Source organism: Gadus macrocephalus, chromosome 11 (genome assembly GCF_031168955.1).
Source record: "Gadus macrocephalus chromosome 11, ASM3116895v1".
In the NCBI taxonomy this organism is placed as follows: domain Eukaryota; kingdom Metazoa; phylum Chordata; class Actinopteri; order Gadiformes; family Gadidae; genus Gadus; species Gadus macrocephalus.
This window is the reverse complement of record NC_082392.1, coordinates 9,342,978-9,366,305: the sequence shown is the minus strand read 5'-3', so window position 1 is coordinate 9,366,305 and position 23,328 is coordinate 9,342,978. Positions and strand designations below refer to the sequence as shown.

Below are 23,328 nucleotides of genomic sequence, written 5' to 3'. Positions count from 1 at the left end.
GATGGCATCATTGCCTCAACATTGCCACTCTAATGACATGACATACACAGGGGAGCGTAGGCAGGCCTGATGGGCCAAGCGCAGCCCCCATCTCACACACACACACACACACACACACACACACACACACACACACACACACACACACACACACACACACACACACACACACACACACACACACACACACACACACACACACACACACACAATATGTGGCCGACTGGGTCATTCTACCTGTGTGTTGCCACTTTGTGAACCTCTTGACCTAAGGCCCCTGCTGTTGCTCTAAGCACATTCTCACACACACCATCGCCTGCTGCATCGCTGAGTTTCAAGCCCAGGATTGAGATGTCAAGTTTAGACCGCTGGGAGAGCGATAAGAGAGAGAGACGGGACAGGACGTTGGGGGGGGGGTGGAAGATGATGGGAAGTAGGAAGAAATGGGCGGACTGGAAGTCGGACAAACAGACCGGGTTACGATCAGGGAGGCAGACGATCGGAGCGGCTGACAGAGAGACAGGCAGGGTTACAGGGAGACAGACAGAGTGAGGGTTGAGGAGCAGGAGGAGGCGAGGCGGGGGTCTAGTCAGCAGCTAGTCGACTGGCAGAGGCGTGCCAGACTCACAGGGGAGCTGCAGACTCAGGGCTTTTCCAGGGGGCCACAGTGGTGCACAGTTGCTGGCCGACCTCTGCGCTGCTTACACCTCAGCGTGCATGTGAGGAAAACACAACCGCAAACTCTGTGTGTGTGTGTGTGTCTGTGTAGTGTCTACGAAGGAGTTTAATGCCGTTAGGTTTATGAAACAAATGGTGATTGTCCAACACACTGCACTGGTGTGTGTGTGTGTGTGTGTGTGTGTGTGTGTGTGTGTGTGTGTGTGTGTGTGTGTGTGTGTGTGTGTGTGAAAGATAGTGCAATTGTGAGTGTCAAGTGGCTGGATGAGGCCTGGAGGTGTTGGCGGAGAAAGACTGGCACCGAATAAAAGAAAGGCAGGTTGTGAGACGGGAGGGAGGGAAAAAAGAGAGAGGGAAGAAAAAGAAAATGGTTGGGCTACTGCAGTTTCAGGGGAGGATGGGGGGGAGAGATGTTATGGGAGACCATGGTGCCTCGAGTGTCTGGACTATTCCCACAAAGTCTATTAATCATTCATTAGGTAAATACTAAAGGAGAAACAGAGAGACACAGAGAGAGAGAGACAGAGACAGAGACAGAGACAGAGATAGAGAGAGAGACAGAGAGAGAGAGATGACGGAGTTGGAGGAGGTAGATGAATTAGATAATGGGTGAGAGAAGGAACCAACGGGGAATATTATTGGAAGGATCATCTGAAATAGAACATACATTTTAAGATGATCGTGTTTACATTGAGGAAATAGAGCGAAAAAGTAAGTGCATTGTAAAAAGTTGATAGAACACAATAGTGTGAAAAGAGAACATGAAATTGCTGTTATTATAATGTTTACATTCAATTGTGAAGGACCCCAGTGGTAGCACTACTCATGAACGTCATATGTATTCTCCCAGCCCCAGGCTGTGTAACCACCATAAGAACATATAGATCGAGGGACGCATACAACTTACGAAAGAAAGAGATAGAGAGAGATTGAGAGAGAGATAGAGGAAGAGAATGAGGATTCAGTGGCCTTGAAGGGACCAAAAATAGATTAACACACACACACACACACACACACACACACACACACACACACACACACACACACACACACACACACACACACACACACACACACACACACACACACACACACACACACACACACACACACACACAAAAGTATAATGTGATAGACAGATAAACACATTTCAGGAGTGTAAATGATTTCACCCCTGAAATCTGGAATAGATTGCAGAGAAAACGTGGGACACGAACTGTGTCCATAGAAACAGATTGCACCAATGGGATGGCGCCTTTTCTTTTAGGGTACATTGTAAAGTAAAGGTTAAATCAAACAATACTTATATGCTATTAAGACTGAAGAAGTACACATCTCACTGAGGAACTCAGTGTAGCGAAAACAAGATGCGCAGAGTCCAACTCGTGAACATGTGGGTAGAGGGTAATAAGGGACAGGCCCTGCTGTTTTCATGGGTAATAGGGATGCAGGTGAGGGGAGGAGGGAGAGAGGGAGTGAGGCAGAGAGGGGAGGGTGTTTTCTTCTCTGGGGATGTGATGGTTTGGCGGTGGACCCCCGGGGAAAGCTAAAGACACTCCAACCACAGCCCATGTAACTAGCAACATCTCTACCAAACAGATAGTCCCTCACATGGGAGCTCCCAAAAGAGCCTGCGCACACACACGCAAACGCACACACACACACACACACACACTCACACACACACTTCCCACAAGGGAACTAGGGGACTGAAAGAGGCAGTGGTCTCTGCAGCAGGGTGACTTGTGGTTGAGTGCGTGCATGTGCGCATCTCTTTTTCAATGTATGTTTATGCAAGTGTGTGCATGCGTGTGCTGCCTATGTGTATGCTTCCCAGAGGGTCTGAAAAGCAGCAGAATAATATTGTGTCAGTGGGAGGGATGAGTACTGTCACTCCCTCGATGCTGGGAGGTATATTTACCCTCACCAACGTTCTCCCCTAATAGCGCACGCACACACACACGCACACACACAATGGTTGTAACCCAATCTATGTTTGATTTGAAACTTTAATTGAGTGAAGCCAGGTAATGACACACCACTTTCCCTATGGGGCCACTCACACTGTGGGGGACATCACCAAGGGTTTTCCTCCTGATGTTAAATAATCCACACCATTCAAAGCTATACCTCATGTGTTGTTCCTCTTTCCTCCTACCACACTAGATGCTGGACTGCAGCCGTGTCTTCCATGTTAGTATAAACCATTATGTGGGCTAAATTGCCGCTTACCTCTGTGAGAGTTCAGAGGTACTGTATTTCTATTGGGGATGGGGATACTCACCTTCGTGTTAATGCATTTCTATTGGGGAAGTTCGCCTTTGTGTTAATGCATTTCTATTGGGGTAGTTCACCTCAGTGTCAATGCATTTCCATTGGGGAAGTTCACCTCGGTGCTAATGCATTTCTACTGGGTTAGCTTTACCGATGTCTTAAAGCAATCTTTCTATCCCACCTGGCGTTCCTCTTCATTGGAGCAGCCTTTCTGCTGAAGCCAACATAGAGAACCTACATTTTGACATCAGAAAATAAATACATACAAAATACTCAAATGACATACAAGTACTAAATCTACAAAGTGCTGCTAAAATAAAATGCTTTAGACCGGCTTTGATGAGGAATAAGTACATGAAATATATTTATACAAAAACTCAACAGATCAAATATAGACATGTGAATTTTCTCGAGGTCGTCCCATAGCTCTGATCCTAGTCAACTTGTGACAAGTGAGGCCTGACACATAGATGCAACAGTCCACCACAGGCGCCTCCGTCACCCCCCTCCCCCACAACCTCCAGATGGGCCTCCCTGTGCCCCAGCGGCCCACCCGCTCTCCCTGAAGATCACAGTCCACCGTTAATGGACTGCTCGGGCCAAGCGCCTGGCACAAAGCAGCCTTTTAACACTTCACCTCCAGCAGCACATCGCTTGCACTCCCTACCTCCACACGGGCTGCGGGGTCATATTCTGCAAGGATGACAATGAGGGGTGGCCAAAGAGCAACACATTTTAAGCTTGCTCTCTCTGCTGTGTGTGTGTGTGTGTGTGTGTGTGTGTGTGTGTGTGTGTGTGTGTGAGAGAGAGTTGGGTGGCACTACAGTGGGAGAGTTTCCTGGAATGTGCCACTTAGAGCAGGACAGGAAATCAGCCACTGTTATGTACCACAACAACAGGTCTGTTTCCTGTGTGTGTGTGTGTGTGTGTGTGTGTGTGTGTGTGTGTGTGTGTGTGTGTGTGTGTGTGTGTGTGTGTGTGTGTGTGTGTGTGTGTGTGTGTGTGTGTGTGTGTGTGTGTGTGTGTGTGTGTGCACGCGTGCTTCAGATGTATTCCAGTACGTCTTTAATTCTTGGACATTCGATCTACTGCTGCCAATCCTTTTACACCAGGAGACCGTCCGACCCAGCGCAGGCCAACAGGCCAACAGGGTATTTGATTGGGCAACTGTTCACTTGAAAACAACACATCCTGCCATGCTGCTCAGGAGGAGGGATGTGCCCTTGGTAACAGATGGATAATTCCTAAACGGAAGGGTGAAAAACTGCTTGAAATGTCAAACTGAGCAAGAAAGTGGGGACACATGGTGCTTGGGCACCGGTTGAACTTCAGCGAATGTGTTTTTGATGAGAGAATGGGTGGGCAGTTATATCATGAGCAACGACACTCAAGACAGACGCTCGCCGGAGGTGGTGCGCGCGTGCTCGGGGAAGGTGCTTGTGCAGCGGGGAAACACGTGTGTACAAACACAGGGACAAGCAGTACAGGGGGAAGGACAAGTCACACACACCTGGAAAACAAGTTCACAATAACAGCTATTCACGGAGGCAGCCGGGATGTGTACATTTAGAGTGTGAGAGAGTGTGTGTGTGTGTGTGTGTGTGTGTGTGTGTGTGTGTGTGTGTGTGTGTGTGTGTGTGTGTGTGTGTGTGTGTGTGTGTGTGTGTGTGTGTGTGTGTGTGTGTGTGTGTGTGTGTGTCAGTGCTGACTCAGTACGTGAGCGTGTTTGTGATACAGCCTTCACAAGGCTAACTATGCTCTGTTCCCTCGCTTCTCCCTCTCTCGTCTCTCTTGGACACAGTCTCCTAGCAACCAGACACTTAAGGCCCTAAAAATAAACCCCAGAAACAAACAGAACAAAAAAATAATGCATAAACGACAATTAATCATTTCAAGCCTAGAACATGGACTCAAATAGAACAGTTATTAGAAAGGGGAGCGGAGAGAGGGAGAGACAGAGACAGAGACAGAGAGAGAGAAACGAAGAGAAGAGCTGCAATCTGCCAGCAACAGGTAGTCGTGAAGAGACAGAGTTCTGAGCAGCACAGCAGAGAAAGTATGTACGGACGCGAGCGTGTCCTTGTGTGTGCGTGTCCGTAATTTTTTGTGTGTGCGTGTGTCAGTTTTTGTGTTTTTCTCTCTCTCTCTGTGTGTGTGTGTGTGTGTGTGTGTGTGTGTGTGTGTGTGTGTGTGTGTGTGTGTGTGTGTGTGTGTGTGTGTGTGTGTGTGTGTGTGTGTGTGTGTGTGTGTGTGTGTGTGTGTGTGTGTGTGTGTGTGTGTGTGTGTGTGTGTGTGCACAAGTTTGTGTGTGTGTGTCAGTGCTTGAGTGTGTGTGTGTGCACACGGGATGAGAGAGAACAGTTTCACCCCGTGAGGCTCAAGGTGACCCACACGTAAGAATTAAACCAAGCCCAGCAGCACTTCGGTAACAAGCTGGCACGACAACAACTAAACACAACATGCCACGCAGAGAATAATGTTACAGCTCTCTCTCTCGCTCTCTCTAAACACGGAGGTCCATGTTAACAACGTTATGAAGCAGATGATTTTTTTGGTCACGCGGCTGCAGCCCATGTTAGCGATCGAGGTGTCGTGACTGGTATTTTTGTATTTTCAATCCAACTGTGTTAAACAGACACCCACTGGCTCTCCTACTGTGGACCTTTCAACGAAGGTTAGCATACGTAGGCTCAACACATTCTACCGATGTTAACCTCACCATTTATATGCATTATATGCAAACAAAAAAATGCAAGAATGTGACTGTCAATATCACAATGCAGTGTCTGCAGGTGGATATTTTTCATAGTAATTCATACTGGAGTAGGCGCATGACTTGGACATGTTGTGCATCACTACTGGGGCCAGGCATGCTTTGTCTGAAGCCAGCACATTCCAACACAGATTACCATTCTGAGAGCAGGGTGCAGAGACCAGGGCTGGAGGTTGGTGGAAGAGAGGGATACGGCCACCTGACCTGAACAATCAGTCCCAACAGGATAGTGTATTCGGCCCTACTTTCCAGCTAGGGGGGTATATTTGACTGACACCTTTGATATATTGAATAAACCCTAACACGTTGGCAGTGTCCCGCTGAATGCAACCTAAAAATAAGAATTACAAGTCAATAAAGTGTTCTCAGCAAGTATAATATCTATAAATATATGCTTTGCGTGTGTGTTTGTGTACGCGTGCGTGCGTGTGTAGGTCTTGTTATGAGTGCTGAAGTGTTGTTTCAACTCCACGTGAGTATGGGGTTGGTAACCGGCCCTGGGGAGAGCTGTTGTTCTCACTATTCTTGCGACAACTTGCATGGCGATACTCACCATCTATATTACACCCCTCACATGCACACACACACAGATATGCAAACTCACACACATGGAGACATGGGGGGGTGCACACACACACACACACACACACACACACACACACACACACACACACACACACACACACACACACACACACACACACACACACACACACACACACACACACACACACACACACACACACACACACACCTTGCAGGTAGAGTGGGTGTGCCTCTGGGAAAGGCTGGGTCTGAGGGTGGAGAGAGCCAGTGTCCCGTCTTTCTAAACAGCCCCCCGGGGTGATGAGTAAACAGGGGAGCGGAGAGAGGCCTACCAACAGGATCTGTTGTCCCTGACACCTTCCTGCCGCCTGGGGGAAAAGGTGACACCGAGGCTGGGAGCAATTTCCAGCCTCCGCAGCACTAATGGACGGGTCATTACTCTGATTATGGCCGGAGCAGGCTGCCGCCCAGGCCTTGCATCACCACGGCCCGTGAGAGGAAAGGAGACGTGGGTTCGTCCTTTGATATGTTTCAACCTCGTTTTACATACATCATGTCTTTTATTCGGGTGCACTGCAAACCCTAATCTTGGCCGTTTGAAACAAGCTTCTGCGTCCTCTCTTTTGTTAACTATACTATGAACGTTTTTTTTTTAATGAAGACATACTCCCTATATCAAACAATTTTACTTTTGGGCCAAAGATAGGTACGTACAACGTAGTTTAGAGAAAGGGATGACAATGGTAGAGGAAGGCTGGCTTTCGCATGAACGTAATTAAACTTCTAATACTACTATGAAAACAAACATGCTTTGAGTGTGTTAACCCCATCTAATAGCTGTTACAGATTAACACATTAGTTGCATTTTGTTCCCAGTGTTTTATTTGAGCATCAAACACTGGAAACAGTCTGAACATACAATAGTTAGTTATTCGGCAGTTGACTACCAGTTATTTATTTGCATAGTTTAACCCTTTTTTTTTTTGTGTACTCTTCTGACTGCCAAGACAGCGCTAGCCCCCATAAATACAATAATCTTAAAATACCAAATAATACCATAACAAATAACAAATAACAAAATATGAAGAAGACCATTTTCCATGTGAATAGAGAGCGGGCAGCGGCTGTTGAAAACACACGTTGGCGTGAAAGACAGAAATGGAATCCCACCATTCCTAGACCGGGGGACACCATGCTGACAAAGTATTACAAACATTATGGTCTGTAAACAGAAAAGTGCAAAAGGAGCATCCTGATGACTTTGTGGTGAGAGTGTTTTCCTGACCCACTTCTCTGTGTGCGTGGCTGCAGCGCCTCCCTCTCTCGGGCACGGCTCAGCGACCCCAGCGCCGCTACCCACCTCTTCATCGTCCCTCGTCTGCAGTTTGCTAGGAGCAATCTGTTCCCGCCATGCGCGTCACACACACACACACACACACACACACACACACACACACACACACACACACACACACACACACACACACACACACACACACACACACACACACACACACACACACACACACACACACACAGGCAGGTTTTTGTTGACTTTGTTTGAGCCCCCAGTGGCCCCAGTGCGTCAGCAGGGTGCACGCAACACGCCAGAAATACACGCCATTTCACCCAGTGCCGGCAACGGATTCCTTCCTCTGCTTCTCGTCTCCCCTCCATCCATCCCTCCCTCCCTCACTCCCCCCTCAGTCCAGGCCTGAGCCTTTTCCTGCCATTATTCTGCCGTCGCTAAATTTAGCCACATTGAAAGACCAAAAGCCCTGTCTACGTCCACATACTATTCTGTCTGTGTAAAGCAGCCAATACATTTTCTATCACTAGAACCCCACAAGTTGGAGCACCACTGTCTTGGTGGCTGCACAGGCAGCAGACCAACATGTCTGCCATCACGATGGAGGAGAATATGAAATCACCAAGAAGATTATAATTAAGCCCAATTTCCCTCAGAGAATGCTAACAAATATGAGCTTTGTGGTTTTGTAAATGCTGTGCCCTACCATCAGAAGGCATCCAAGAAGGAATGGAATTCAACTGAGACTTGCCGTTTAAAACAAGAATCCTAAACACACCGTGAGCAAGAACCAAAAATGAAATTGTCAGAGCACCGCAAATGCTATAATTCAGTAGAAGCTGTGTATGCAGTACTTTAAACAAAGGAGATGTACTTCAGAGAGCCTGTTAGTGGCTTTAATTGCTCAGAGAAAGGTCAGAGCACTGTTGGTATGGCAATAAGCAACCGTCACTCAGAATCAAATCGTTTTGTGTACGCAGCACACACACGCACGTCTTGTACTCTCTAGTCCTGCTTTACCTCTACAGACATCCACAGAATGACACACACACACACACACCAGTTGCAAGTGCACACAGGCAGGAGTATGAGCCTGTCCTTTGACCCATATTAGTGCATACATAAGGGGCAGTGACTGCAAGTACACATCTGCAAGCTCTATTTGCCTACAACCCCCCCCCCCCCCCCACACACACACACACACAGACCAGCATGGGAGTCCGTTTTGTGAGTGACAAAGAGAGCAGTGCATAACGTGTGAGTGAGTGTGTGCACGTGTGCGTGTGCATCATAAAACAGAGACACAATGGCTGGACACATGCAGTGTTACTGCATATTTTTTCTTTTTCTCCTATACTCCACTTATTTCCCCCTCTTCTGTTCTTTAGCCATTCTCACCCATACTCTCTGTATTCCACTGCCCATGCCACAACCCCGCACTGCTCCGTCCCTCCACCTTCTCCCTCCCTGCCTACCTCAGCTCGTTAAGTGGACCTCCTAAAGCTGATTAGGTGGCGTTGATCATCCTTACGTAACTCTTACCTCGCCCGACACCGTAACCAGCCGGTGCATTGTCCATTTAAGAGGGAGTGAGAGATTAGAGAGCGAGAGTAAAATAGAGGGGGAGAGAGCGAGAACAAGAAAATAACCTTCACTTCCCCAGGCCTTAGCTTTGTTCTTCAATTCATGTTTCTCTGCGTGCCTTGTTGTGTGTGTGTGTCTCCGCGCGTATCGCCGTGCAAGCCCTTTAAAGTAGAAGTGAGGCCAAGTAGGCTCGTGGTCCCTGCTCTTCTGTGAGAGCTTTTGGCCTCAATGTCCAAATTTGTACATCATCACAGTCTCCCCTGTTGTGCGTGTTTGTGTTTGGCCGTGCTGTAGGCGCGTGCTCTCTCCTGGCAGCCCAATGCTAACTGGGGGATAAACAGTGATTATCCGTGCTGCCTGTGTTGAGACAGCACACGCTGATAGACACACACGGGCACAAGCATAGATCACGTCAGTCAGTCAGTCAGTCAGTCAGTCAGTCAGTCAGTCAGTCAGTCAGTCAGTCAGTCAGTCAGTCAGTCAGTCAGTCTCTCTCTCTCTCTCTCTCTCTCTCTCTCTCTCTCTCTCAGCTGGCGCAAATCCGGCTGGCGGTTATGCAAGAGCCAGGCAGCGAGGAGGATAGAGACTGGTAATGTTGTAACCTCACAGACAGAGGGGAGGAGGTGGGGGGAGAGATGTTTCTTTGTACAATTTTTATATTGACGTTAATTTCCTACACTACTTGTGTCCTATTTTCTGTCACAATTTGTGAATTGTTCAACGTTCTTTGACAATGTTAATGTTCCATGCTGCTCTTTCAATTGAAACGTGAGCTCAGACCGAATCATTGTATTGGGCCTTCAATGAATGCTGATGTGCAGAGTAAACAGGACTGGGACTTGCATCACTCCGCCTCAGTCTTGCTACAACTAAATCACTGTTTTGCTGATACTGAATATAAAATCCCTCCCTCTCATGATTTTAGGGAATGAATTCAGAGGTATAGTGATTGTTGAACTGATGCTGTCATTTCAATTCTGTACTCTAGACCGGAGATGAGCCTTGACAATGGTACTGTCGGGTTTATTCTTGTAGGTGTTGATCATCACTGGATGTCTGATGTTCTTTATTCAGGTACTCCTCATCTGCACGGCCATAACCATTTCCGCTATCATGTAACCTTCACTGACAGTAGGCCAGTTATCCAGGAAGAGAGGTTTAAAGGCAGCCAGTCTCACACTGATTCTTCCTAGCTTGTAAATGACACAGGTCTGAGAGAAAACAGGTCCTCAGTGGTTTCGGGACGGCTATGCTCACAGATGTACTTTGGTTAACTTTATTTAATAACTACCTCATAAACCTGACAACATTCATATCATAACAATAAATCACTAATAATGCAGAAGGGGAGCTATAGGGAACCAACATGAATCTTTTGTGATAAAGGTTACCTTACTAAGAGCGAGTGGCACCTTCTCATGGTCGTATCTTTATCACAAAGAGGATGTGGGTTAGTCTTTGTGCTGTGATGTGAAATTAAAACACTGGATTCTTACATCTGTTCTGATTTAGCAACGCCAACGCCAAAATCTATCCGCTGCTTTATTTCATGAAGGGAAAAGGGTGTGTGGCCAGGGCCGTCAAAATAAAAGCGTCTGATCAAAGAGTTTTAAAGGGCAGAAAGGCCTCCAATATTTCAGTACAGCACCGCTCTTCTTCAAACACAGAGGCATAGGGCAAGGTGGAGAGATGGCAGGAGGGAGGGAGGAAGAGAGAGAGTGCCTGACAGAGATAGAGTCAGAAAGAGAGACAGGACATTCATTAATAAATAGGAAGAAAAATGAGTGAGGAAGGAAGTGAGCTGGCACATTGAGAGAGAGGGAACCGAATGTGAGAGATAGTCGTGAACTTTATCCCTCTTCCAGTGTACTGTTGGACGGGGTTATGTAAGTTGCTGCGTGGACAAACACTGATTATTCTGCACAGTGTATAACATGTACACAACATGAGGTAATTCCTTACTCAATGCAACTTTGGGCCAGGAGAGGAGAGGAGGTTGGACATTCCCTGATCAACCACACACACTCAAATGCAAGCACACAGGCATGTAAATCCATTGTTTTACGTACCTTTTAAAAGTACTCATTGCTCACATCAGATTAGTGTTCCCAGGTGTAGGGTGGACTGGGGGATTCCCCGTTCAGACACAACTTGGATGCATTACAGCTGTACAATGCCAAACCTGATCACTCCTCGAAATGTGCGCACACACAATAGATGTGACATAGATCCATGAGGCATCTACGCCTTCTGCATTAATGACACACACACATTCTATATAGCTTTGTGAGGCAACATGCTAATACTTGGGTCAGACAAGTATAATACCTTCCCAGGAGAACACCCACACGCATACAAACACACACAGCCTCAGTGCCAGCTGGAGGGACGCTGTGTATGGGAGCGCGTGTGTGTATGGGAGCGTGCGCACGTGTGTGTGTGTGTGTGTGTGTGCGCGTGCGTGCATGTGGTTGGCTGGTGTTTGAGAATGCAGCACAAAGACCCCAGTGTGTGTGGTGTGAGTGAGTGGGCAGCACGAGGCAGGTGTAGGTCTAGGTGATGTAGCAGCACATAAAAAATAAAAAAGCCCCGAAATAAAAAACGATTTTCCTAAAAGTTGTATATAACCGATGCTTGGGCAGTCCAAGGTGAAGCCGGGGAGGGAACAACAAGAAGGCACAGCGCCGGGGCCTCTAACGCATTAAAAGGAAATCTGCGCTGTGGGACAGAAATGATTCAGGAGGACTCCCGGAGTCCTAGCGACCTGCACACTTGCCCTGCCAAACGCTACAACCTCCCGCTGAACAGACCCCTGATTCATCCAGCGCTACCCCTCTCGCACAGTGGCACACTGTTACCCATGTAATCCATGCCCGCCGTTACATTAGCATACCTCCCGCACGCCGTTACATGTGCTTGCAACTAGTTTTCTTCTTGTTTTCATGGGAAGTGCCACACCGTGTCTCTGTCTCTCCATCTCAGCCGTGGCTAGGCTAAGCAAGGCTAGGCTAACGGCTCCTTGCATTTTCACGTGACTCCGAGTTGATGTCCTTGTGAACTTACATCCACCTCCTTAACTTCTACTGCCACATTTTTCCCTACTCACATAGACACGCACTCACACAGAAGTCTCGTCAGGGGTTTCAGCTCACTGTTCTCATCAAACGCTGTAATCCCCTGAAACAACACTCACTGTGTGCGTGTGTGTGCATGAGCCTGCCCGGTCGTTATATCATACATGGCCTCGTCCGATTCTAAAAATGGATAAAAGTAATATGACCCAGAGCAGGACTACTGCACACGCACACGCGCGCGCACACACACACACACACACACACACACACACACACACACACACACACACACACACACACACACACACACACACACACACACACACACACACACACACACACACACACACACACACACACACACACACACACACAGGGATTGTCAAGCTGCTTGTAGCAGATGTCATGCCCAGCCAACCAGAGTAGAGGGAGAATGTAAATATTTGGGATGGAGGAAAAGGGCAGTGTGAGATTGGAAAGCCCTCATCAGAATGTATGGGAAGAGACGGAGAGGAAGGGATTACAAGTTACAAAAACAACAGCAGGCATTCAGGTTTGCGAATGCCACTGTGGAGATGAGACAGAAGATTAGAGTACGTAGTTGGAGGCCGGGATGCAAACAAACCTCTCTAAACTGGAAATATCTGAAGGAAAGAGACATATAGCGGATAAACGATATAGAACAATTATTAAGATGTCTTTCCTAGATGTCAGTGGTATTAGAGTAGAAGTATTATAGTAAGATTAGGAGGATTTACCATCTGCATACGGCGTAGGAAAGAAACAAGCGGGTTTACTAAGAAAGATATACAATTGAGAGGAATGGTCTTCTATAGTAGTAATTGGATTAGTGAGCTGGACTGGTGGGCCGCTGGGATAGTGCATGTGAATGCGTGTATGTGAATGCCCGTGTGTGCAGGCATGCGTGTGTGTGGCTGCATGCTGCGTTCAGCGGGAAAGGAACAGGATATGCTATATGCTAGGCAGCACCGAAGACCAGTTTTGTCATAAAAGTTTAATCACGTTGCTTCCCTATAAATACTTATCCAATGATACCATGTATTATTCAGCCTCTCTCAGGCCAACACACACACACACACACACACACACACACACACACACACACACACACACACACACACACACACACACACACACACACACACACACACACACACACACACACACACACACACACACACACACACACTTTGGAAAACACACTTTGGAAAACACACTTTGGAAAACACCAGTGTCCTGAAGGAGGGAAGTCTTATGATTTAAAGTAGCCGATGACCGATGGCTGAAACAAGCGGGGTCTGATGTTTGTCCTGCAGTGAGAGCGAGTCACTCCCATAACATCCTCCCTCAGGAGCCTGGGGAATGATGGAGAGCCTCCGAGTGTCTATGTGTGTGTTTTGGTGTGAGTGTGACTGTGATTGTACACGCGCAGGAACTCATTTGCATTTAAGATGAGCAAGTAAAGTCAAAGTCAAGTTCTCTATGACTAATCATTAAGGAAATCTGTTAGCGGTTGGACTTGATACTTTGAGTGTGTGAATGTGTAGAAACAACAGCAGACTTAATTAATGACAGATTGTAGTTTCAGGGTTTATCAACAACCCCTTCCCAAGGCCAGGACTGGTCAAGGGCAAACAGGTTTCTGTACTGTGGGTGCAGCGGCCATGTTGGAAAAGCTAGAATGTAAAGAAGGATGGTGGGGAAGAGGAAGAGAGAGAGAGAGAGCGAGATAGAGCAAGAGAGCGAGAGCGAGAGAGAGAGAGAGAGAGAGAGAGAGGCTGGGGAGTAGGGGTTGAGTGATCTGGAGGAAGAGGAGGAGGTAGGGGAGGAAGCTAATGGAAGAGGAGAGGCCACAGGGGACTGGCTCATGGATTGGTGGCACAGAAATGATGGCCAAGCAATGGAGAGGGGTATGGGGGGGGGGGGGGGGGGGGGCGCATAGGGATGGGTCGAGCGAGTGGAGTCAAGGTATAGAGAGGAGCGGTATAGAGGGGAGCGGTATAGAGGAGCGGTGTAGAGATGTAGCGTTCTGCAGGATATAGATCATAGACAAAGCCAATCAATCCTGGCAGGTTGGCAACGATCCCACCATACGCGTGCGTGGGTTCCCCAGACGATGCCCACACTTCCGATCACCCAAATGGAGAATCAACATCCATCAGTCGCCAGTGCCACTGATAGAAGACAGAGGATGTCCTCGTTAAATGTATCACACACACACACGAATGTTCATGACGCACATGCAAGTTTTTGTGAGCATGGAGCAGAGCAAACTAAACATTCAAAGTTCACTGGTGCTATCCCTGACAAACAGAAGGCCTTTCTCGGCTGGCAATTAGGCTGTGGCTGAAGTGGCTGAATACACAAACATACACAACCACACATGGAAGCGCAGAAGAAGAAGCAGCAGCTCTGTTTGTGTGGGACACGCCACTGCCCTGGATTTAAGACAGAGCTGGCTAGCTTTTAATTGAATATGTGTATTTAATACACAAGGGAAGTGTTTAAATGTTTCCGATGAGAGGTCTGGGCGGCTGTGCGCAAAACAAATGATTGTTTTCTGGGAGTATCTTTGAGGTACAACACACACACACACACACACACACACACACCTTTCTTTCTCACTCTGCCTACTCAGTCAGTCTCTCGTTCTCCAACACAAAGTTGGCTCAAAGTCCAACGCACTGAATGACATGCACGACAAGTCTGTACATGGAAAATATTAAGAGAGAGCAAGTGTGATACAGAGAAAGAGAGATACAGAGAGTCATACAGAATTAGTGAGAGAGATGGCAAAAAGAAAACTACTTCCATTTGATCTCAAATTCTTTACATGGGGTGAATAGAGAGGGGAGAAAAAGAGAGGGGGAATGTAGAGGGGAAATAAAGAGGGAGAGCGAGAAAGAAAGAGGGAGCGAGTCAAAAGGAGTCAAAAGAGAGAGAAAGTAAAAGGTGGCGCCAGGCGGCATTTCAAGATACGACTGCCAAGTGTACAACCACACACACCCACCAACACACACTCCAAAATACCCACTGCCAAACACACACTCTCGCAAACAGCCATACCCTTTCCCCCGCACACACACACACACACACACACACACACACACACACACACAGTGGCCACTATCCAGCTGCCTGAGAAGTGCATTTGGTGACTTCCCATCCCCTGAAATTAGATCAGATATTTGCCCTCCTCCAATCGCTCTCTCCCTGGGTCAGGCGAACAGGCAGATTCCCAGATAAAAATAGCGAGGGGAACTATTCCAACACTGCTGACTTTCTGCAGGCAGGGTCTGAGGACTGCACCGGACCACAGGGGTGAGACAGGGGTGAGGACCACTGCACCCTCCCCGCTGATTCAGGGATGGACCGTGCCCACTGACTCTCTCACACACTCACACACACACACACACACACACACACACACACACACACACACACACATAAACTGTGGACATGGCGAAAATGGAGAAACACACAACTTCACAAAGTAACAGACTCACACGCAGTGTGTTGGACTTGTGGTCTTACATTAATCTAAATGAATGAAGAAAAATAGATACCGTACTTCTAAAGTATGATACAGTAAAAGGCAATAATCCCAATCCTAAAGTTCAGTTAGAACAATAAATGCTGATTCCAGGTTATCTGAGGTAGAGCTAAAGCCATAGACAATGCCCAATCCTGTTGTTCTGATCTGGACTGGGATGCAACACATTAACACAGCACTCTGGGATCTCAGAGTGACCTAAACTACTATAAATAATGGGAGAAGATCAGGGGTATTAATTACACTAAGTACACAACATCCAGTGTGTGTGTGTGTGTGTGTGTGTGTGTGTGTGTGTGTGTGTGTGTGTGTGTGTGTGTGTGTGTGTGTGTGTGTGTGTGTGTGTGTGTGTGTGTGTGTGTGTGTGTGTGTGTGTGTGTGTACCCTTTGTGACACAAAGTATACTGATCTCATCTCCTCATACTTTCAGGCTTGACGTGACTTCAGACAAACTTGAGTAACTGCTGCAACAATGTGCCTGAGTTAACTCCCTGGCCTGTACTATGTTACAATAAAGACCAACACACACTCACACACCGCAAACGCAGCTTTTGAATTTGGAAAAATAACTTTCTTTTCTAATCTGAGTTGTTTCATGCTGCATTTCCTAACTTGTCATGCATACTGATTTAAGCCATAATACTAGAGCCAGTCACATCCCTTTCCCGGTTTTGCAGGACTAAGACAGGAGGTGTACATTGAAACAGTCTTTTAAGGCCACTGAACAGGTAAGTCCTGGTTCTTCTCATCCAGTTTCAGGTGTAAGGGCATAAAATCCAAACAGAACAGGTTTAAAGTGTTCCTGGCAGTAGGAGCGACAACCCTCATAGCCCTCTCCTGAGGATTTGAACAAAAGCAACATGCATGGATCAATGTTGAATTGTATTTCTACTACATGGCAGACGAAAGGAATTTGATCTAATAATGGTTTTGTTTGACTGTAGTGAGTGTATGTGGGCTGTTTTGTCTCGGGCCGGGTTCAACCATGCTTTGGAGGTAGTTAAAATGCGTCTGTGTTTGAAGGCGTGCATGCCTTTGCACGTCGCTATGAGTATTTGCTGAGGGAAGGCTTGGTGAGATAGTGACTGTTGTGTTTTCCCCTCTGAATGTAATGCAGCACACACGGCAACTATTAGCCTTCTAAGCAGGAATGTGGGAGGTCCAAGAATTCCAATAAAAAGCTGCAGTGTGCGTGTGCACATGCACAAATGTGTGTGTGCGATGTGTGTGTGCCAGCGCATGTGGTTCGCATTCACACATGTCCCACCCACCCCCCAAACAAAATAAATCATTACAATGATCTATCAATAGTCACTCATGCGTTGTGTCAAATGAGAAGCCAATGCATCAACGTCCTTTACGATAGGCTGGCTGAATACTAACATACGCTTTAGCAATGGGAATAAAGAAAAAAAAAGCCCTTCTTATAGGTAAAGAACAAGTACAAATGTGCTCACAACACGCATACAGTCACTGACAAACATACAAACACACAGCTGGCTAATAAATGTCCAGCGGTTTCATATCGTTAAAAGAATAAAAGGTTAATATTATTGACCTTTTGAGGGTTTTTTTTAGTGGGGAGGGAGCTATCTCTTATCGGCTGCCCTCTGCCCGGGTATCTGTCCGAGAGGTAATCCATGCAGGTCATTGACCAGTGGTGGCCCTAATGTGTTGCTCACTGTGGAGGAGGGGGGGGGGGGGGGGGGGGGCGGCGGAAGCCCCGGCCGGACAGCGGTCAGAGGCAGACAGGCGGTCAAGGGTAACCCTGCCTTACTGACCGGCCCTGGTCCACAGAGCCCCAGCCTAATGGTGCGTTGGGCCATTAGTATTGAGTGGCTGAACACATTGTTCACTTTTTAGCTGCATTCCTGACTAAATACAGAGATGTCCACAGCTGTAGTCCTCGGCACCAGAGGTCATTTGTCAACCGGCGACGCAGCGTTCAGAATTTAAGGCTTGTCTGATTGGCGCCAAGTAAGCAAAAGAGACATCCGCTTTTCTTTGAGTTTTTCTCTTACTACGTATTTCATAAGAGTCCGTTGATGCCTCCCTAGAATATTTCAAAAGGTTGGCCAACTCGTTTTTTGAGAGACCGACCAAAGCATTCTGGGTATATTTGTGTGAGCGGTGTGAGTTGATCCTGGCCACAGTGCCATTTCATTCAAGTTCAAGTTCAACAATTGAATTGTCAGCTGCACGGAAAAACACAAGAGTAAGAAAGAGTGAAATTAGGGAAATCGCCAGCAGTCACTGCCTAATCCGGCCAAACTATTCCTGAAAGATCAAAAGTGCTGGATAAAAATACAAATATACATTTATATCGAAGGAGATATATATTAGAAGTAGTTTAGAAATACGTTTATTACAGGGTAATAATATAACTGACAAAACAAGGTTGGCCCCAAGAGGATCATGTAATGGTTTGTTGATTCAGTAGTGTGAATGGTTTCTAGAGATAAATCACTGTCCTCATCAATACAGTGAAAACGTACATATCAATACATAGACACAATGATGGCGGGCCTGGAAGCAACCCAAACAACAAGACAAACCGAAGCTGGATTTATGGGTCAAATAGTTTTCCTTGATGTTTGGGAGGCATGTTAAAAGTTTCCATAGATACATATTGAGATATCCACTCATGAACAACAAATTAGATCAGTACTGTATCAGCCCACTAAAGAACTGGTATACTTATTACGTTATATTATCTTTAGTCATTTAAAAAAGATTCCTCTAATTCTCAAAGTCATTAGCTACCCTTCAGTCCCCTGCTGTGTCACATCATAAGGTGTGTGTGTGTGTGTGCCTGTGAATCTAGGCTAACTAGTAAAACAGCTATATGACACATCAATCATCTCTTCGCTGCGGGGCCATTGGGGATTTGGACGCCGTCTTGCGTTGCGGCACAAAAGGAGGAAGAACGCAATCATCATCAGGCCCCTTTTCTGAACCACCGACAAGGGGATCCACTCCCTCTCTCCGCTCGCCCACCTCTCTCTCTCCCCCCATCCCGCTCTCTCACACACTCAGTTCCGCAGGCATGCCGGAGTGAGGTCTCTTCACTTGTCAAAAGCGCCACCAAACTATGAGCTGCTCTGCATCATTATGAGGACAATGAGAGTCCCTGGCCCCACGTCGGCCCCACTGCCCGCACCATTGTCTCGCCACTCCTCCCCCCCCCCCCCCCCCCCACACACACACACACACACACACACACACACACACACACACACACACACACACACACACACACACACACACACACACACACACACACACACACACACACACACACACACACACACACACACCTCCATCCCACAAAGACACACACCCACCAGTCCTTATCCTTATCCCATCACAGCAAAGAGAGACTGGCACAGACACGTGGTGGTAATGGTAACTTTCAAAATGAGCAAAAGTGGAAAATGACAAACAAGCACAAAAGTGGAGAGATGTGAGAATGCCAACAGTGTTAAAGATTTCATGGCATGGTTGGGTGTCTATCAGTGTGTGGTTTTGTGTGTTTTTAAATGTGCGTGGGTTCTCTAGTCATCTCCTGTACTTAATGAAGCATTAGCACAACCTTTGAGCCACAATGAAGGCTGAAACTGCCGGAGGACGACGAAAAGCAGATACTAGTTCCTTATTGCCTATCAGATGACTCACACATGCACACAAACACACACACACACTGTGGACCACAACAATACTCCGAGGACATCTTGAATCAGCTGCAACAAAGGGCAGGTAAACAACGCTGATTGGTTTTAGTTTCCTGTAAGATGAGGGGGAAAAAGTGACTTCTAAGAAGGATTCAAACGCACATCTTGGCTTCCCTCCCGGTCACTACGCCATGGTAACAAACGACACAACCTGGTCATATCCCTCTTAATCATATCCATTCTTTGGCTCAAGGCTGAAAATCCTCTTGTCCACGCGTTGTAATGAGTTGAGTGGTGAAGGACCCAGAATAGAGAGTGTGTGCTTACAGTGGGGAGGGGGGGGCAATGTAAAGCAGCGCTGCACTAAGCAGGAAAGATAGATAGAAAGAGAGAGAGGACTTATCGAGCAAAGACAAGACCTAATCCCGCACCGCCAAGATTAACAGTTAGATGATTACATTTTTTTGATCCTATAGACATACCCACCCACACACCCTATTTATATCAGATCTCATCCTGCAGTCTGTGTCCGCCGTATCAAACAATCCACACTGAGTCAGGGTTAACGCCAGTGATCTGATTGTCTGGTCCCCCCCATCACCACCAGGACCACACAGCGAAGGATAACCCCCAGCAGTTTAATAATTCAACTATTTAAAGGCTCCCATGTGGAGGATTAGAGTGTAGCCGGTAGGTAAGCTAATGGCACTGCAGAAGAACATTCAGTCGTGTGTTTGTGTCCACAGAATTAAACAGCGGAGCAGTCAACCACACACTTACCAACAAGTGACAACCGATAATTAACGCTTGTTCCAAGGTCGGATCACAGTGTAGGTTTCTCTGCTCCTTCTAGGGTACCGCACAAATGTACATAATCTGCAAAGCAAATAACACAAACAGACCACGCGCTAACACCAAACACACACACAGGCCAGGCTGGGTCCGCTTTTAGCCCGTTCCCTCCCTGAACCGCTCCGGCCCATCCACTCTCCAACAGCCTCCTACTGCTACCCTACTTTCTACGACAAGCACGGCCTTTCTAGTAAAAGGGATACTTGTGGTGGGATGTGTGTGATGTCACAGCCCCCACCGCGGGCTGACGGCTGCTCCAGGGAGGGGTTGTGCAGGAATGTGGTCGAGGGGTGGCGGAGGAAAGCCTCTGTATAGTCAGGAGGGGATAGGGTGGGGGAGGGGAACGACCCAGAGTGGAAAGCGTCCCACACACACTTTGTCAGCCAGTCAGTCACCAACACATGGCCCGGTGCCAAATGTGTTCCCTACCAGGCACGACTTAAAGAGAAATGTGCTCCTGAAAGAAAAGTACTTATTCAATGAATGTGCAGAGTAAGACAGGGACACATTGTAGTTTTCCATGATGCTGCATCAATTCCGAGAAATGAGAAGCATAGTGTTATTGTGACACCCCAAAAAATTCAATAATAATAATTGCTTAGTTGACATTATGAGTGTCTTGTAGGGATACTTCCTAGATTTTGAAGAGAAACGCACGGGTTCATAAATGATACACACTCAACCTCTCTCACACAAACAATGCTCAGCTGACAGACTACTGGAAAGCCCCCCTGGCCTCACTGAAGTTTGCTGACAGGCATACCTGACAAATATATTGTTCTGGCTAATCAGAGAGCTCTTTCTATGTCTGGAAAGGTCCGATCATCCCGAGACAACAAGAAATAACTTGTCTAGTGGCAACACGTCCTAGAGTCTCTCTCTCTCTCTCTCTCTCTCTCTCTCTCTCTCTCTCTCTCTCTCTCTCTCTCTCTCTCTCTCATTTCGTTCAGTTTATTTTTTTGTGTAGCGAGTTATTTAAAAAAAAAAAAGGTGAACGACGTGGGAAATAGATTGTCACGATTCTCAGTGTGAAGCGGATACATTAAGGATACAGTATCCTACATTTACAACTGTACACCACTTCCTCTTAAACTAAAGTTAAGTAGACTCGAGCTTTCCATATCTAATCTACTCGGGAATCATGGTATTCGCCTCAGAGGTCTGAGTTGTACTAGTGTGCGCAGAGATTGAAATACACTGATTTAATTATTAGACTAACAGTTAAGACAATTTGGATGTTTTAGAGTTACCCTTCTTTGAAAAAAGTTAGTATTGCAAGGCGGCAGAGCCACGCTGGCCAACGGGTTACTGAACGGAGAAGACATACACAGACAGTAGGCTGTAGCGGACAACACACAACCCAAAATGTCTCTACGTACCAGTGTCTCCGGGGGTCTTCATTGTTTTGATCAAGTCAGACTGCAGGCAAGGATCCGAAGAGTGTCGGGAGAATTCCTCCGGAGACTTGGAGAACAAAAAGTCGGTCTGGTCTCAGCCTTTGGATCCAAATGAAGAAGAAGAAGAAGTCGTCGAGGAAGCTCAAATAAAGTTTCTGCCGCCCGGGTGCCTCTTCCCTCGCTAACCCTGGCCTCAGCCCACCGACAGGTTGTTTCCACTGAGTTGAACGGCCGAGACCTCGCTGTCCAGACACAGCGTTCAATCCGCCGAAGAAGTTGTAGCGGAAAAGCGTACAGCCGTCCCGACTCCTCCGAACAACCAACAAAACCCTTCGTCCCTTCGCTTGTTTACAACTACTTTCACTCAACTGTCCTGTCGCCGTTTACTCCGCCTCGACCGCATCTTCGTCGTTATTAGACATCTCGCGGCCAAAATGATTTCTTCTCTGTTAAATTCCGAAACGAGACGGCTACCTCTCTCTTTCTCCACACTTTTTTTATTCTTCTACTCACTCACACAACGCGACTCTCTCTCCTCCCCCAGTGCCTCTGTCGGAGCTCTGGGTGTCGTGTTTCGCTCGCTGTCTTCCGCGCGCGGGGCCGCCCACACGGACGGCAGGAGGGAGGGAGGGGGGGGGGCAAAGGGGCGGGTCACGCCCACTCACCACGAGCTTGGGCTGGCGTCACTGCAGCTCGCGGCGTTGCCTTGGTGACCGCCACAACCACACTGTCGCGGTGACATCACGATCCGCGTCCCACGAACTGAGAGAGATGCGCGCGCGAGAGAAAGAGGTTCGCGTCACTTTATTATTTTACGTCAATCAGCAGCACTTTTCTAATTATCCTTTATTTACAATGACGATAATTACGGTAGGTTATTTGAATTAGCATAGCTTCGTTTTCATAAGAAACTCTGATTAGCAACGGAAACATCAAACAACAAGTGTTGTTTGGAAAGCTTGTTTGATGCTTTAATTCTAGGCCTACAACTTTTAGGCATTACGACAACCGTTGGATTCAGACGTAATTCTATACAAATTTGACCAATAAGCCAATTCCTGGTTGAATACATCTACATTTACAAGGTGTGCAGTGCACACACAACTGCACGCACACATACACACACACACATAGCATTTCTATAATATATAAATTCCATATATATATATATATATGTATATATCTTATCAGCCACAGAAAGAGAGCTTGTCAGCTCATTAGCATTATGGGTATGAACCTGTATCCGGTCGTACATTGTGTCTCACGGAGCATAAAACGTCCTTTCCTCCTCATGCTCTTCAACCCACTGAGGTGCATCCAACCGGCTGCGTCCGACTTTATCTCCCAAGCCATACGCCGGAAGTAAACCGCAATGCCACGTCGCATGCAAAACGACATCACAGCTCAGGGCAGATTCTTTTTCACACTTTGCATGTTCCAAAACAACAACAAATAGCCCCGGATTAACTCATTGCTGAGAAACTTGATCTGCCAGTCTCATCCGGGCCTGTAGGGCTACACTGTCATCCGGAGCACTCTGTGACCGCCTGCTTCTGCATGATGAGAGGTTGTCACGTTGAATGTTGAATGTGTGTG

The 23,328-nt window shown here is 47.1% G+C and overlaps 1 protein-coding gene and 1 long non-coding RNA gene across 2 annotated transcripts in view; both read right to left on the bottom strand.

Annotated features, from left to right (window-relative positions):
* erfl3 (Ets2 repressor factor like 3) overlaps positions 1-22,319 on the bottom strand; it is a 48,095-nt gene extending 25,776 nt beyond the window's left edge. The window contains exon 1 of the mRNA XM_060064118.1: positions 21,715-22,319. Coding sequence (XP_059920101.1) covers positions 21,715-21,736 — 22 coding nt within the window. The 5' untranslated portion in view covers positions 21,737-22,319. The remainder of the gene's footprint in view (positions 1-21,714) is intronic.
* LOC132467057 (uncharacterized) lies at positions 5,076-21,708 on the bottom strand. The gene is made up of 2 exons (XR_009527943.1): positions 12,539-21,708; positions 5,076-12,458 (listed from the first exon to the last, which is right to left on the bottom strand). It is a non-coding gene; the product is annotated as an uncharacterized LOC132467057 (long non-coding RNA).
* Positions 22,320-23,328: the final 1,009 nt, after the last annotated feature.